Below are 14,768 nucleotides of genomic sequence, written 5' to 3'. Positions count from 1 at the left end.
ATCCAGCACCACCCTGGCGTCTAGGGGATTGGGCTACTGTCCCTGCTCCTAGGCGTGCCACAAATCAGAAAAAGAACATCAAGGTTTTACATTCCCCTCTGTAGCTCCACAGCCATGGGGCAAGCTCTGATTTCCCTAGCGCAGAAGCAGAGCTACCACCTCCTTCTCCCCTCCCCCACCTTTTCCCATCTAAACAGGAGCAGGATTAAAGGCATGTGACCTTGAGCCCAACCTTGAGCCTCCCCTGCTCCTCAGCTGCACTGGAGAGGGCGCAAGAGGGCGATGATAAGGCCCCGCTCTGACCTGTGGTCTTGATTCTCTCCCTTTCCCCCAAGAATTTTGTCCTTGCCTGAAACCTCTCCCCAGTTCTGATGACCCTGAAAATAGAATTAATTCTTCCAGTTCTTCCAATTCTAGATGGATAAGTATGACCTGAGACACTAAAGACATGGAACCAAGAAAGTGAGGCAGACACAAGACAAGGAGTGTGGTTATAATGAGCTCAAAGCCTGTGCCGGTCTGGTCTGTGAAAGGGCCTGGGTGAGATAAGGTCAGAGCCCTGGGCAGAGTCAGAGGGCCCCTCTGGCCGTGGCATCAGTAGTGGTTCCAGGCATGTCTCTGGGTCGCGAGGAGCCCGCTGGCCCTGGAGCTGGGCTCTGACAGGGGCCCAGGTCTCGGCCACTAAGGTGTCGGGGTCTCTGAGGTGCACCGCGTTGGAGGAGGATCACACGGGCATGTGCAGCTCATTGTACTCATCCTGGCCATCCTCATCGAAGTTCGGTTCAGCATCTTCCGAGTCCAGCTGCAGGAGGAGCAGAAGGTCGGGAGAGGCAGGGAAGTGGACTCGCACCTCGTTCTGCAGCTCCTCCCCTGGCCAGCAGCCCTTACTGCCCCCAGACCCTCCAGGCCTCACTGTCTGCAGGGACCATGACCCCAGATTAAGCACTCTCCTCAGGCCAAAACCTTCAGGTCACCCCGCTTCCTAATAATAACGATGATGATGACTGCAACTACCACATATGAAGTACTTTCTGATAAGACAAGGGGGGTTGGAATAGTGGCAGCTAAATCTTCTATTTCGAGATTTGGACCTCTGGTATAATTCAATTTAACAAGTGTAATTTAGCTGGGGACTTTTTGAAAGCTTTCTTTCCTTTTCTTTGCCTCTTTTCCGCCAAAACGTAATGAATCTGTTTACTGTACATTTACTATGTATACCAGTTTTAATGTTTCTATTTACTTCGGCCTTGCATGCCTGGCCCTGAGACTTGGGAGAGGTTTTTATTGTACACCTGTACGGGATCCACTCCTGGCTCCAACTTAAACCTACATAACATATGCAAAGGTTGCGACAGTTTAACCGCACCTTCCCCCACCCAAACAGACAAAGCCAAACATAACAGAAGATTCCATTACAGGCCAAAGCAATTTACATCCTGGTTAGAAAATATAAAACTTCAGATGAAACAAAGACTCTAGGCAGTAGTCTCCAGCAGACGCTGCCCAGCCAACACTCCTCTTACTTCAATAAATCTTCCTTCTGTATTTCTACCTGCCTCGTGAATGCTTTCACAATCCACGAGCGAGCAGCCACACTTTCCTGGGGCCACTCCTAGCTCCTGTGGTATCTCTGTAGGCCATGTTTGGGTGAATGATTTGCAAAAAGATATCCCTTTCTCTAGATGACAAAAATAGGGCTCAGGATGGATTTCAGCACCACCCCACCCCCACTCGTCCCTCAGCTATGTGCTTCTTTGTTCAGTACACAACCTGCCCAGCTGTCTGCAGCAGCCCTGTGCTTAACTTCACACCAAACCATCATACTCAATGCTTTACCTGGATTAGTGTTTAATCCTCACAACAATCCCATAAGGTAGACTCTATTATTAGCCCCACTATACAGATGAAAATAGGATTTCCGAAAGTTAGGCAACTTGTATACAGTCACACAACCAGCAGGTGGTGCAGCTGAGATTGGAACCCAGGTCTCCCTGATTCCAAGCCCGTCCACCTTGATACTGCCCCAAGCACCTTCCCTTACCGCCTGCAGCTCCCTGTCCTGGAAGAGCCTGGGCAGAAGGCAACGCCTCAGAGGCACCGTGAGCAGCAGCAGGAAGGGAAAGGCGAGCGAGGCCGCCGTGGACTTGACTACCCAGAGCAGTGCGATGCAGCCCAGCTGGATGCAAGTGAACAGGTGCATCCGCCACGTCTTCACCTGGGGAACGGGCATCAGGTCTCACCACACCCCTACCCACATCTCTGGAGCCTCCTCTCCCCAGGTCCAAATTTATCTTCATAGTCATCCTGTCCATCTCTGGCCTAGGGCCCCCTCAGACTCCTTCCCCATCACCCCACCTCCCCACCTCCATGCTTCCTAGGCCTACCTTGGTCACGTAAGGCTGCTCAGGATGGTGTTTTGCCGGCATGAAGATGAGCAACAGACGCTGGGAGAGCTGAATGCCGGACAGTGACGTGACCCCCATGTACAGGAAAATCCCAAAGAGCACGGCCAATGGGATCCGTCGCAGCACAGCCCCCATGACAATGGACAGGCCTGGAGGAGGCGACACAGACCTACCTGACCTCTCACACAGCCCTGCAAGGATGGGCAGACCTGGTGCGGAAGGGGACATGGACCATCTAACTGATCTGCTAGGCCTCCTCACCATGAGAAGAGTGGAGATGGAGAAGATGGAGCAGGACAGAGAACCAGAAAAGGGCTCATGGAAGGTCAAGAAGCAGGTTTGGGGGACAGGGCAGGGGTCAGACAGGCTGAATTTGGAGATTCAGAAGGGACCTGGGTCAAGCCTGGGATAGAGATTGGACTTAAAGCCTTGGGGTCCAAGAAAGCAAGTCTGTGGGGTGAGGGCCAGGGCCTTGGAAGGTGGACATTCTCACCCACGAGGCTGGCAATGAGCACTCCGGTGACCCGCTGCTCCCGCACCTCCTGGATCTGGGGCTTCTCGCCAGGCGCAATGGCAGTGCGCATAACAGTCAGTGCATTGACATGGGTGACTGAGCGGACGGTGGCGGCTGTGAGCCAAGGCAACCCAAACAGCCCACAGAGCCCTCCCAGGGAGCCAATCAGCAGAAGGTCCAGGTGAAAGCCGGAGCCTTTGAGCAGCCTTCGCGCCTTCTGGCTGACAATGAGCCTGCAGGGAGAGGACAGCCGGGGGCTGAGTAGCTGGGTCAGCAGCAGGGCCAGGCACACACGGCAGGTAGCGGGTGGCACCGGAAGCACCTGCAGAGCTCTCCAAAGAGCTTTCCCCTGGACCTGCCAGCTTCCTCTTTCAAGTTCCCAAATTGAAGTTCTCACATTTAAGCAAATTTGAGCCAAATGCCTATACTGCGGATGTTTAAAACACCACGAGAGCCAGATGCCAGATCTCACCACATTATTGTGGTTTAACCAAAATGAGATAGGTGTGAGCATCAGTGGGTGAGAGAACATACTGCCAGTATTCTGAGGACTATCAAGTGCCACCCTGCAAATGGTGGTGGCAGCAGATATGTCAAAGCACCATAGGGAAACTGTGTCCCTGGGGCATGTACCCCCCCCCTTCCCACCAACCCTGCCACTGTCCACTCCTCCGCCCAGGGTCCCTCTCAGCCCTCTCACGCAGTGATTTGTGTCTCCATGAAGATCAGGATGAGGACCAGGAGGGCAGGAACAGCGGCTGCCACCATCATCCAGGGCGGGAAAGGACGGGCACTGCCCAGGGGTGGGATGAACCATGTACGCTTATGGGGGGAGGTCACCGAGAGCCCCGTGGGCACGGTCAGCTTCTGCATGGCCAGAAGGAAGACAAGGTTCAGGGACACTGCCACCCCATGCTAGGAACCCATGCAGCAGCAGCTCCCACCAAGCTGTATGTCCCCAGTACCAGGACTCCAGGGAATTTGAGTGTGAACAGGTTTGGGGGAAATTAGTTTTCCATCCTCCAAAATCGCGTCCCCACAAGGGTCCCATAAGACAGAGATATGACATACCTTCTCCCCGGTCCCCAGAGCTGCCAGAAGATCTGCTTTGTGGACACCTGTCATTCTGTCCCCAGCCCCATACCTGCTCCTCCAGGATTCTTGACTAAGGGTCACACATGGCCTCAGACCCCCTGGTGGCCTCCTCAGCTGAACCATGTGGCTGCTTCTGCAACTCCCAGCCCACCCACCTGTGTGGCCCCAGCAGGTCACCACCACTCCACTAGGAAAAGCTGGGTTCCAGCCCTGATCTTGGCTGCTGGGGCAATGGAGATATGTCATAGCTTGCCTCTCGAGGCCCTGGGGTGAGAACCAGCTGCCAGAGAGGGTCTGAGCTCACTCACCTGTGTGTAGGTATCTGTAATGGAGTAATCCACCAAGACCATCACCAGAATGGAGATGGGGATGCCGAAATCCCCAATGATGCGGCGAGCCTTGAGAAGGGAGCAGAGGTGGAGGTGAGGGTCAGGAGACTAACATGGGGCTTATTATCCCCAACCACTCTTGGGTCTGAGCTGGTGCCGGAATTCTCCAACCTGTCCCTTTAAACCCCATGGTGCCAACCCAGCTCCGGTAGGCATTCCACTCCTGATTAGACTTCTCTGAGGCTTCTGATGGGGGTGAGGCTGCACAGACTTGGTTTAGGTCCATGGGTTGCCCGGGAGAAGGGGGCAGCCCCTGTCTGGAGTGCAGCCTGGCAGTGACAGCAGGAACTGAGTGAGTCTCACAGGGGCTCCACAGGCCCTACTCCCGGCAGCGACGCACCTTGCCGGCCAGGAAGCGGCTGTTCCTGAACTTGCGTAGGAAGAAGGCGATGAGAAAGGTCCCGAGCATGAGGATGAGGGACAGCAGAGCCGTGTTGGGCTGGTTCCTCGGGCCTGGCGGCCCCTCAGTGGGAAACAGGACACTCCCATTCAGGTCCAGCCCAGCCTCCGGTCCCCTCTCAGGGGGGTAGAATGGCAGCAGTGGGTGCTCCGTGAACACCTGTGTGAGTTAGAAGGGTGCCCTGGCGTTCACCTGGACAGGTGACCCTGATTTCATCACCATCAGTACACCTGCATGGCAGAGGGCTTGGCCCTCACATACCTGACCAGGCAGTAGTAACACAAGAAATCCAGCTACATCTCTCTCTCACACACACCACACACACACACTCTCCTCTACAAAAGGTGACCCAAGGACACCCAGCCCCATAGTGCTGACAGTGCCCACTCTTTCACGTACCTGTGCAGGTGAGTCCTGCAGTTCTGACTGATACTCTATGCGTTTGGTTCCCTCCCCTTCAGCTCAGACCTAATGCAGAGTGCCCCGATCCCCAATGCCCACACCCAACAGAGGCACCCTCTTTGTTCCCTCTGCCCCAATGCTTCAGGCTGCTCCTTCCCGAACCCTCCCCGGGCACGGCCCAGCCCCACCTACACCCACCCACCCCGACCTCTCGGGATCTCCACCTTGTACAGCTTATGGAAGGTCTCGTAGATGAAAATGAGAGAGATCAGGAAGGCAAAGATCTCCTGGGTAAAAGGCGAGATGTAGCGGACCAGGAAGCTGCCCTCAGCGGCCACCAGGGCAAGAACGAAGACCACCAGCCAGAGTCCAACCCACACCCGGCCAGTGAGGTATTCCAGGTCCTGGGATTGGCAGAACTGGTGGCCAGGAGAGAAAGGTGGTTACCACATGGGTCTGCCCTAGACATCAGGGCCTCAAAGGATGGGTGGGTTGTGGGGGGGCGGGCGTACACTCCAAGGGAGAAGGAGGAAGAGACAGCAGGGACCTGTCTCACCTGGACTGAGGAACTGGGGGAAGGGCAAGTGATCCCTGGAGAGGGAAAGGGCAGGGCTGTCACCTTGAAGAAAGCTTCTTCGAAGACCAGCAGTGGCCCTGAGAAGCCAACCACAAGCAGTGGCTGGGCCCCCAGCAGAGAGAAGAGGACTCCAAGCACAGCCGTGGACACGATCAGCTCGGACACGCCCATCAGCCCCTCAGTCTTCTCCCCTAGGGCGGGCAAGCGTCAGTGGGACGGCCCTGGTCTGGCTCCCACCTGGCCCCTCTTCCTTACCTAGCTCACCCTAACCTAAGGACCCAACGAGAATGGAGTAGCTGCCCAGAGCGATAGACAGGGCCCCTCATTAACGCTATCTTTTCTGCCCCCTCACCACCAGCCCCTCAAAGTGACCACAGGATCCCCTGCCCCTTATCACTTTATAGCCCCCCAACAGTGATCCCAGAAGTGATCACTAGAATCCCATGACCCAGCAGCTCAACACGGTCACACTGAAACCTATCCCATCACCCATCAACCCTTAAGATGAGCATTGGGACATCCTGACCCTGAAACTTTGCAGGTGACACTGAGCCCCCTCAGCTCTCCCCCCTGCCCTCTCACCTAGCAGCCCCCCGAAGGTGATGGCAGGGCTGAGGGCAGCAAAGTAGATGAAGAGCACGGCTGCCACGCACTGGGAGTGCAGGGCATCGCGCAGGTCACTTGGGTAGTGCGGGTACCGGCGCTTCACATCCCGGACAAGTCCCCCGAATACTGAGCCAGTTCGCAGCAGGGGGTCATCTTCAGGGGTCGCCTCAGAGACCCCCAACTCCACCGACAGCTCTGGGGAAACAAGGGGCTACTGGAACACAGGCCACCCCCTCCTGCTTGGACGCGTTCAATCCCTCCCAGCCTGGGCAGAGGGGATTGGAAGCTGCATACAGGCCCTGGGGGTCAGGACAGTGCTGGGGTCACAGTCTTAGGAGCTGTGTCGGGGGATGTGAGGGAGGGGTCTGGGGTCCAAAGGCTCTGACCTTTCCCAGGGGCCGCATAGCTTCCCTGGGTGGTCATATCAACTTTGGTCTGTTCGCGCTCTCGCCGCTTCCTCAGCAGCTCTCGCTGGAAGGCAGCTACGGAGCGCAGTAGGTCCCGGCCCTCTACCTCGGACGGCGGGATCACAATACTGCCGTCTAGGAACTCGCTGATGGCACTCAGGAGGTCCTGCCGGTCGTCTGCCTGGTAGGCAGCCTCATGAAACAGCTGGGGGCAGGAAAGCAGGGGCTGAGCTGGCCCAGGGAGCCCCAGGAAGGGGGCTTCAGGGAGGGGGTGTTGGGAAGCTCAGCTATATACACAGGTCCAGTCCTGTTGTCAAAATTGTGACTCACAGCCCTGCTGGCTAGCAAGCAGCCACAGTCCTGAACACTGTCCCCTCTGAGTGCCCTCTATTCCTCTGGGAGCCTCTAGAGCAGCGGTTCTCAACCTGTGGGTCACGACCCCTTTGGGGGTCGAACGACCCTTTCACAGGAGTCGCCTAAGACTATCGGAAAACAAAAAGATATTTACATGACGATTCATAACAGTAGCAAAATTACAGTTATAGAGTAGCAACGAAAATAATTTGATGGTTGGGGGTCACCACAACATGAGGAACTGTATTAAGGGGTCGTGGCATTAGGAAGGTTGAGAACCTCTGCTCTAGACTTTTCCACAATGCAACATCTAAAGGGGTAATGCCTGGATAGCAGCACGCCCACGCCCTGCAGGTTGGTAAGTATTTCAACCATCACCCCTGGCTAGAAAACCCTCCCACCCAAGCCCAGGAGAAGCCACAGCAAAGGCCAACATATCCACCCTCCCATTCAAATCTCATGTCATATCCAAAACTTGGGGGTCTGGGCTGCTTCTCCCCCTGCATCCACCTCCCCCTCCCAGTCCAAGCTGTGGAGGGCTCCCTTTTCTCCCTTCAACCAACAGCCCTCTCCACCATGCCAAAGCACTGTCTCCACCCAGGAGGGCCTCTAGCACCCTTGCATCCATGGGCACCCTGCAGGCAATGAGAAGGACAGGGAACAAGGAGGCAGGGCCCAGGGGGACAGGCCTAGAGTGCCCAGCCCATGGGCTGCAGGACCAACCTTGTCAGACATGAGGGTGGCAATGGAGCGCCCAAGCTCATGATAGTCAGTGCTGGTGTGGCGGGGCCCCAGCATCACGAAGAGGAAGCGAACTGGCACGGGGACCTCGAGCACAGACTCCAAGAGTACAGCCTCATTCAGTCGCACAAAAGCTGCTGCTGGCTGCTCTAGGAAAGGCACACAGCCTGGGGAGAGAGTACAGTACAGGGCGCTGGTCAAGGCAGGCCCTGGAGGGGATTTCTCAGGCCATGATGTACAGTGGAGCAGGTGGTGCACTGCATAAAGAAGCCCCAGTCTAAAGGAGACTTATTCATTTATATATTGGTATGTTTAATCACAATTTACCAACAGATGGAAGTTCATGGTCTTAAGGAAGGGGTGCTTTTTTCTAATTCTCACAAAGGAGCTATATGAACAAGCAGTTGTCCAACTTAGCAGAAAAGTGGAAGGGAGGCAGGCAGAGGACCGAGGAAGAAAGGGCGGGGGCAAGACGGGTTGTGAGAAAGAGGAAAGGCAGGTGGGGGCCTGGGTAAGGACGGAAGAGGCAGCCGGCAGGCCGGAGCTCAAGACAAGCAGACCACCGTGGAGGCGCCCACGCCCTGGAGCCCCTGCCCCAGCACACAAGCCCTCCTTACCCACGAGCACCACAGTAGCCTCAGCGTCTTCAGGGATCTTCTCCAGCAGCTTCAGGCTTTTCCCCCGGTGACCGTCTCCCCCAGGCACGTGGAGGGGCTTCTGAGGACGCAGAACTGGAATAGGGCTGGGACCCAGACGGGAGGCCGTGGCAGGCCCTCCCTTCCCTCGCTCCAGCCCTGGACTCTGTTCTCCAACCCCTGGATGTAGGCCCTGCTTTCTGCCACCCCAGCCAGGGTAGGGACTGTTGGTGATGTGCCCCACATCAGGAGGGGACCCGCGCAGGATCTGGACCCCTCCCCCAAGCCCCCCACAACCGCCTTAGCCTTATCTTGTTGTTTAGATGGCTCCCCTGGGTCAGCCACATCACCCCAGCTAAACCTATTTCTCCCTTGTGCATGGCCCCTGTAGATCCCCACACGCCTAGTATAGCGCCAGGCATCCCATCTTCCTAACCCACTCAATGGAGCCGTCCGTGGTTTCCACTGAAACTGTAAGTCCTCTCAGTCCCCCCAGCCCAGGTCAAAGCAAGGCGACTGACCTCCTTAGCATCAGGGTCATGAGGCCAGAGTGGGGCTGGCTCCCCCAGGTCATCAGCCATGGTAGGCACCGCCCCATCAGGACCGTGGCTGGGGGTGGGGTGGTGATTGCCCAGGACAGAGTTCATGCTGGAGCTGGACGTGTTTCGGGGAAAGAAGCCACTGTCCTTGTCATCATTGGGATGGCTGGGGAGAGGGCAGAGCGGGCAAGGCAGGTTAGGAGGGGAGGCCAGCCCTTGGTGGACTGAGGTCATCAGGGAGTGAGACGTGGAGGGTCAGGGCCTCTATCCCGCTGCCTTAGTGTAAGGAAGAACTTTCTAATGGTTGGTGCTGTCCAAAGATGAATCAGGAATGAGCCCCCCGTCACTTGAGGGTATCGAAGCAGAAGAGTCATGCAGGAGACTCTTGGGGGGGCAGCCAAACCAGGAAGCTCCCTCCCAGGCACCCCACCCTGGCACCTGTGCTTCAACAGCAGGGTACGCAGGACACTGGCCCTGTCCTCTGGCCGGATCTGGTCGGACACAATCATGGTCTCCACCACCAGATGTGCGATGCCTGGCAGAGTGGTCTGCTCCAGGTCCAGGAGCGCAGCTCCTGGGAGCACAGTCAGGGGAGGGGACACAGTCCCGTCAGACAGGAAAAAGCTGCCCCCACCCAGCTGCTTTGCTCCCCCAGCGCAGGCGAATGTGCTGGGTGAGCCAAGCGCCCAACACACCCAGGCAGATACACAGTTCCCTGTGGCCATAGGCTCCCAGAGGAATGAGTGCATGACCTCTCCTCACCCAGGGAGGGGAGTCGTTTGTTGGTTTACTCCATGTGGAGTGAGTGATACCTACCATGCCCCAGGTACAGCGCCAGGTACCAGGAGCACAGCCCTGCCCCTCAGAGCTTACAGCTGTGCAGACAGTTAGTTGGACTCCATACCCCCAAAGTAGCAGCCAGACCTCACCCAGCCCCAGGATTCCAGGGAGTGGTCCCCGGGAGCCGGGCAGCCTGGCACAGGCTCTGCGGTCTATGAAGAGGGCATGCAGCCCCAGGGCCAGGTGTGCAGGGTCCCTACCATGGGCGATGGTCCTCCTGAGCTCCAGGAGGCTGCGGAAGGACAGGGAGGCCACGTGGGGCTTCCCCCAGCGCTCCGTCTCCTCCTCCACGTCCTCTTCAAACTTGATCCAGCGCGCCGTCTCCCGCCAGTGGGGCTCCTGGCTGCGGTCCAGCATCAGCTCGTTCAGCTCCACAAACACCTGGGGCGGGTGCCAAGGGCGAGAGTCTGGGGGCCAACCGGGTAGGACCGGCTGTCTCTCTCGGAAACATGGCAGCAGGGCAAGGCGGGGAGGAGAGGCAAGGGGCAGCTGCAGACCCACCCCCGCGGGTCCTGTACCTCATGAGGCCTCCGATCCAACTTCTTCTTCTTCTTCTTTCTGCGCAGGATGGGAGCCACGCCCCCAGGACTGCCCCTCCCACCCTGCGACCGGGACGGCTTCTTCACCAGGTGCCGCCGCATGCCGGGGTTGTCCTCCAGCCGGTGACCTGTGGAGAAGGCGGGCTTGGCGGTCCCAGGGGTCCCGCTTGGGGCCTCAGGGTCATGGCCAGCCTCTCCTGACCCCTGCTCTGCCCAGCCAGTCCCCTCGATGGGTGCCACAGTCACCCAGGGGCCTTGCCAACAGGACCACCTTGCTCATTGTGGATATTTTCAGAGACTGGGGCCCAGAGAAGAGGAAGAACTAGCCCAAAGTCACAGAAGGGACCACTAGCCAAGCCACAGTAAAAGGGCAGCCCTTGACATGGCCGCTGCCTCTCACTTTGGAGTGCCATGACCCACATCAGGTCGCCAAGCCCCCAGCACTTTCCCTGAGCCCTCTGGCGGCCCCCATGTCTAACCCCATAGGTACATATCCAGGCAGAATCTGGCAGAGCCTCTCTCCCTCCCTCCCCGCCTACCCCTTCCAAGCAAGCAGGTGGGGAAAAGGCCAGCAGCCCAGTTACTCACAAGCTCGTCCCCCTGCCATGGGGCTCAGATAGCCCCTGGTGGACTCCCACAGGTCACAGTCCTCAAGGTCCAGCACAAACATCTCTAAGTCCTCTGAGGCCATCGAGTCTCGAGGGCTGGGAGAGGGAGCCCTCCCAGGGCCCTGGCCCTCGGCATCCCGGGACCCAGGGCTCAGAGTCCCATTGGGCTCTGCGACCTCCTCCAGCCAGCTCAGCATCCCCCCGACTGCCAGGGCCTCGGCCCCTGCTCCCTCCCAGAGCCCCGGCTCTCCTAAGGGGTAGGAGCCTGGACAGGAGTGGTCTTTGTCCAACCAGAGCTGGAGATGGCTGGGCCTTTGACCCTGACTCCCCACGTCCCCAGGCCTGCTCCCAGCTGCTTCCAGCCCAATACCCTGGATCCGTAAACACGTCCTCCCCCTGACCCCCCCATCCTGCCACTACCACTGTTGCTGCCATCGGGTTGTTCCTGTCCCTGTCCTCAGGCCCTGGCAACTTTCCATGACGTACTGAGCTCAAAGCCCTCCTCCCCACCCCCGCCCACAACTGTGGTTCCAAGGGGGAGGAGGGCGGGGTCAGCGATGCCCCTGGCCTGGGCACGGAGCCCCATGGGTGATGACAGGTGGCACAGAAACCATGGCACCGATAAGATGGGAGGAATGTGCCGAGATCACAGCCAGGTCTGGCCAAGGGTGGTGTGAGGGGGCTCAACATAGAGAGAAGCAGGGCCTGGCACAGCGGCTCGAACTCGGGGTGCTGCTTTGAAGGAGTAAAGAGTCGGCCCTGAGAAGAGGAGCCCTGGGGGAGGGGAGGATAAAACGATATCTCCAAACATCATGTGGAAGGGGGGCTGCCTTATTCCGGGGGTGACTCAGAGGACAGAATAAGGATGGAAGGGCAGAGATGTCATGAAGGGAAATCTCAGTTCTGGCAACCAGAGAGGTAGCTTGGTGAGGAAGTGAGCTCCTCATCCCTGGCCACACTCCAGCAGACAGGGACACTGCAGAGGGGGTTCAGCTCTGGGTGAGGGAGAGCACAGAGCCTCTCCAAGGCTCCTCACAGGCCCAGGACTCATGGGAGTGGGCCGTGGGGGCTGCCACAGGGTCACTCACTCTTCATGTCATCCAGGTCTGCAGAGCCCAGCATCTGGGCCTCTGCCTCGTCAGTGGGCACTTGCTGCTCTGGGCCACCTAGGCTGCCCAGGGCACTGCCTGGGCACAGTCGCTCCCGCAGATCATAGCTGGCTGATGGGCTCCAGGGCCGGCTCTTCTCCCCGGCAACTCTGGAGGCCCGGGCCCGGGGGCTGGAGGAGCTGAGGAGGCAATATGGCAGTCTTGGACTTGACAGGGAACCGCAAGGAGGTGGGCCAGGTTAGGGGGTTCCTTTGCCTCCAGCTTGGGGCGGGGCCTACAGTGGCCCTCTGAGCACTAAACACAGGTTTTTCCTGGGCAGAGAAGAAGGCTCACCTCCACCTTCCTGCTCCCATCACGCTGGTCCCCCTTCCTCTCAACTCCCATCCTCCTCTTCGCTCTGACACCCTCTCTCCTGAAGGACTCTTCCCGTCTCGGCCCTCTGGTTCTCTCCTCCTTGTCAATCACGTGGACCCCGCCTCCTCTGCCCCCTCTCCTCCTGCTTCTTCTCTGGGGTCAGAGCTGGACACACCCTCCAGAGTCAGGAAGGAGCCTGGGACCTCCTCTGGGCTGGGGTAGAGGCCAGTACCTGATGGAGTGCTGGGGGCTCTTGTCAAAGCAAGGGCCCCTGGAGGGCAGGGGCTTGGTGCAGGCAGCCCTGCTGGAGAGGCCGGGGCTGTCATCCTCGTCACTTCCAATGGAGAACTGTGGACAAACCAGACTTGCCCTGGGCCCCTGCCCCAACTCAGCCCCCAACCCACTGCTCAGCCTGGCCCAGGCCCCCTCTGTGGTGTCCTCCCCTCCTCTCTGCACCCCTCCCACAGCAGCCAGCCTCCTTCAGGGGCAGACCCCTACCTTTGCTTTCTGTGGGGATCCTGAGGATGGGGGCCCCACAGGCTCTGCCTCAGATTCCCCTTCCTCCTCTTCTTCCTCCTCCTCCTCTTCTTCTTCCTCCACCCCAGCTCCCCCCTCCTCCTGAATGGGAGGGGTCCCCGCAGAGGGGGCAGCAGAGGTTTTCTCCTTCTTCCTCTTCCTCCTGGTTTGCCGGGCCGAGGCGGGGGGCAGTCGCCGCAGCTTGTGGGGTGGAGGCAGGCGCACCGAGAGCGGGTGGTGGGTGTGGTGGGATGTGTGCCGGTGAACTGGGGGTGCAGGAGAGCCGGTTGGGGCCCCCACAGCAGAGAGGGACCCCACATCACCTTAGGGTCACACACCTCATTCTAGCTCAAGGCCTCTAACGAGGCCACCCTAGTCCTTCCTCCAGAGCCAGGCTCCCCCCAACACCTGTGTCCATGTCCTGTCATTGGTAAGGCCTGGTAGAGTGGGGAAATGGTAATGAAAGAGGGAGTCGGGGAATGAGAGGGCACGATATAGCAAAGAAGAAACAAGTAGAGTCAGAAGAGCTAAGGAGGGGAGATGACAAGGCAGAGGCAGCAGGGCCAGGGGTACGACAGAGCCTTGGGGAAGATGAAGGTCACTGAGGGAGGCCTCGGGGCCATCTCCCTACATCTCCCCTGTGACTGGGGCCCAGATCCCCTGGCAGGTAGACAGGCGATGGGTGAGTGAGGCAGGATGACTTAACATGGCATGGTGGCCCAGCACAGCGTCCAGCACAGCGTCCAGCACAAGATGGCACTGGGTGACCAAGCCAGTGGAGAGCACGGTGATGGTGGCAATGAAGGTGATGGTGGTGAGGGCGGCCACACTAGGGGTCCCCAGGCTACCCACACTCAAAGTCTCTCTCGCTGTAGCTGCGGCTGGGCTTCTCGGGGTCCCAGGCTGGGGGCTTGCTGATGAGATCCCCAAACCTGCTCACAGCCAAGGTCTTGCCCAAGTCATCATCCTCCTCCTCCATGTCTGGACTCAGAGGGGGCTCCTCCAAGGGCACCCGGACCTGCAGGCTCAGACAGCCTATCCTAAGGATCCTTGACCCATGAACACCCACACACACCCCCCAACACCAAGCCCTGAGGGGGGGGAGGGGCGGGAGAGACCAGCAGCCTCCATCTTCTTCAGCCCCTTCTCCCCAGGCCGCAGGCTGGGGTCAGCACCCCAGGCTCCCAGGGTTTGGGAGGAGAGGGGGTAACAGACCTGAAAAAATAGCAAAAGACCCCCTCTTTCTCCATATCCCCCAGCTCAGCTCTGTCCCTGGATCTGGGGATCCCCGGGTCAGCCAGAGGCCTCCCTTCTCCTCCTTGGGGTCCCTCCCCCACTCCTGCGCGTCAGTCACCTGGGGTAGGGGGGAGGCGCCCCCGGGCGGCGGGATCACTCCGTTGGCCATGGCCGGAGAGGCAGCTTGCGAGGCTTTCGCTCACTGAGGGATCCGTGATCCGCGTGAGAAGAAGGGGGCGCTGCGGGGGCCTAGTGGGGAGCCCTGGGGGAGGAGGGCGGGGTCAGGATCCTCGCGCGGCCGCCCTCTCCCCCTCCCAGAGCCCGATCCCCCGCCTGCCCGCGCGCGCATCCGAGGCCCCGCCGCGCCCGGGACACCCTGGGGCCCGGCCCTGGCCCGCCGCGCCCCGCCCCGCCCTGCGGTACCTCGGGGCTCCGGAGCGTGCGTGGCCCCGGCCGGCTGCCGCGCCCCATCTCCTTCCCGCGCTCGCCCCCGGGCCTGGCC

At 59.1% G+C, this 14,768-nt stretch overlaps 1 protein-coding gene and 1 long non-coding RNA gene across 13 annotated transcripts in view; one reads left to right on the top strand and one right to left on the bottom strand.

The window, feature by feature from the left end:
- Positions 1–463: 463 nt before the first annotated feature.
- SLC4A3 (solute carrier family 4 member 3) lies at positions 464–14,768 on the bottom strand. Of its 11 annotated transcripts, none has more exons than XM_019638333.1 (23): positions 14,690–14,768; positions 14,385–14,528; positions 13,883–14,048; positions 13,013–13,296; positions 12,747–12,862; positions 12,140–12,339; positions 10,423–10,571; positions 10,105–10,285; positions 9,503–9,638; positions 9,047–9,230; positions 8,508–8,607; positions 7,873–8,057; positions 6,775–7,000; positions 6,365–6,583; positions 5,762–5,973; positions 5,430–5,624; positions 4,744–4,962; positions 4,323–4,412; positions 3,620–3,786; positions 2,899–3,152; positions 2,385–2,614; positions 2,042–2,215; positions 464–802 (listed from the first exon to the last, which is right to left on the bottom strand). In XM_019638333.1, the coding sequence occupies exons 2-23, from the start codon at positions 14,433–14,435 to the stop codon at positions 725–727; spliced, it is 3,816 nt and encodes a 1,271-aa protein (XP_019493878.1). In that variant the 5' UTR covers positions 14,436–14,528; positions 14,690–14,768; the 3' UTR covers positions 464–724. The 11 variants fall into 11 exon arrangements, with proteins under 11 accessions (XP_019493878.1, XP_019493880.1, XP_019493881.1 ...); XM_019638335.1 differs by having other exon boundaries at positions 2,385–2,554; XM_019638336.1 differs by having other exon boundaries at positions 5,825–5,973.
- LOC109380598 (uncharacterized) overlaps positions 14,424–14,768 on the top strand; it is a 2,951-nt gene continuing 2,606 nt past the window's right edge. For both annotated transcript variants that reach the window (XR_002123533.1, XR_002123532.1), the window contains exon 1: positions 14,424–14,488. This is a non-coding gene — a long non-coding RNA (uncharacterized LOC109380598). The remainder of the gene's footprint in view (positions 14,489–14,768) is intronic.

This window comes from Hipposideros armiger, unplaced genomic scaffold, assembly GCF_001890085.2.
Source record: "Hipposideros armiger isolate ML-2016 unplaced genomic scaffold, ASM189008v1 scaffold_38, whole genome shotgun sequence".
NCBI classification, from domain to species: Eukaryota; Metazoa; Chordata; class Mammalia; order Chiroptera; family Hipposideridae; genus Hipposideros; species Hipposideros armiger.
The sequence above is the reverse complement of the archived record's forward strand: the minus strand, read 5'-3'. Positions and strand labels throughout refer to the sequence as shown.

Bases quoted from the DNA above. Each gene is read 5' to 3' on its own strand.
- SLC4A3 (XM_019638333.1), bottom strand. From the start codon at position 14,435: ATGGCCAACGGAGTGATCCCGCCGCCCGGGGGCGCCTCCCCCCTACCC. The intron at 9,231-9,502 runs GTGCCAGGGTGG...CCCTCTCCCCAG, and splicing joins ACCCTGCTGTTGAAGCACAG to CCATCCCAATGATGACAAGG. The intron at 8,608-9,046 runs GTCAGTCGCCTT...CTGCGTCCTCAG, and splicing joins ATGACCCTGATGCTAAGGAG to AAGCCCCTCCACGTGCCTGG.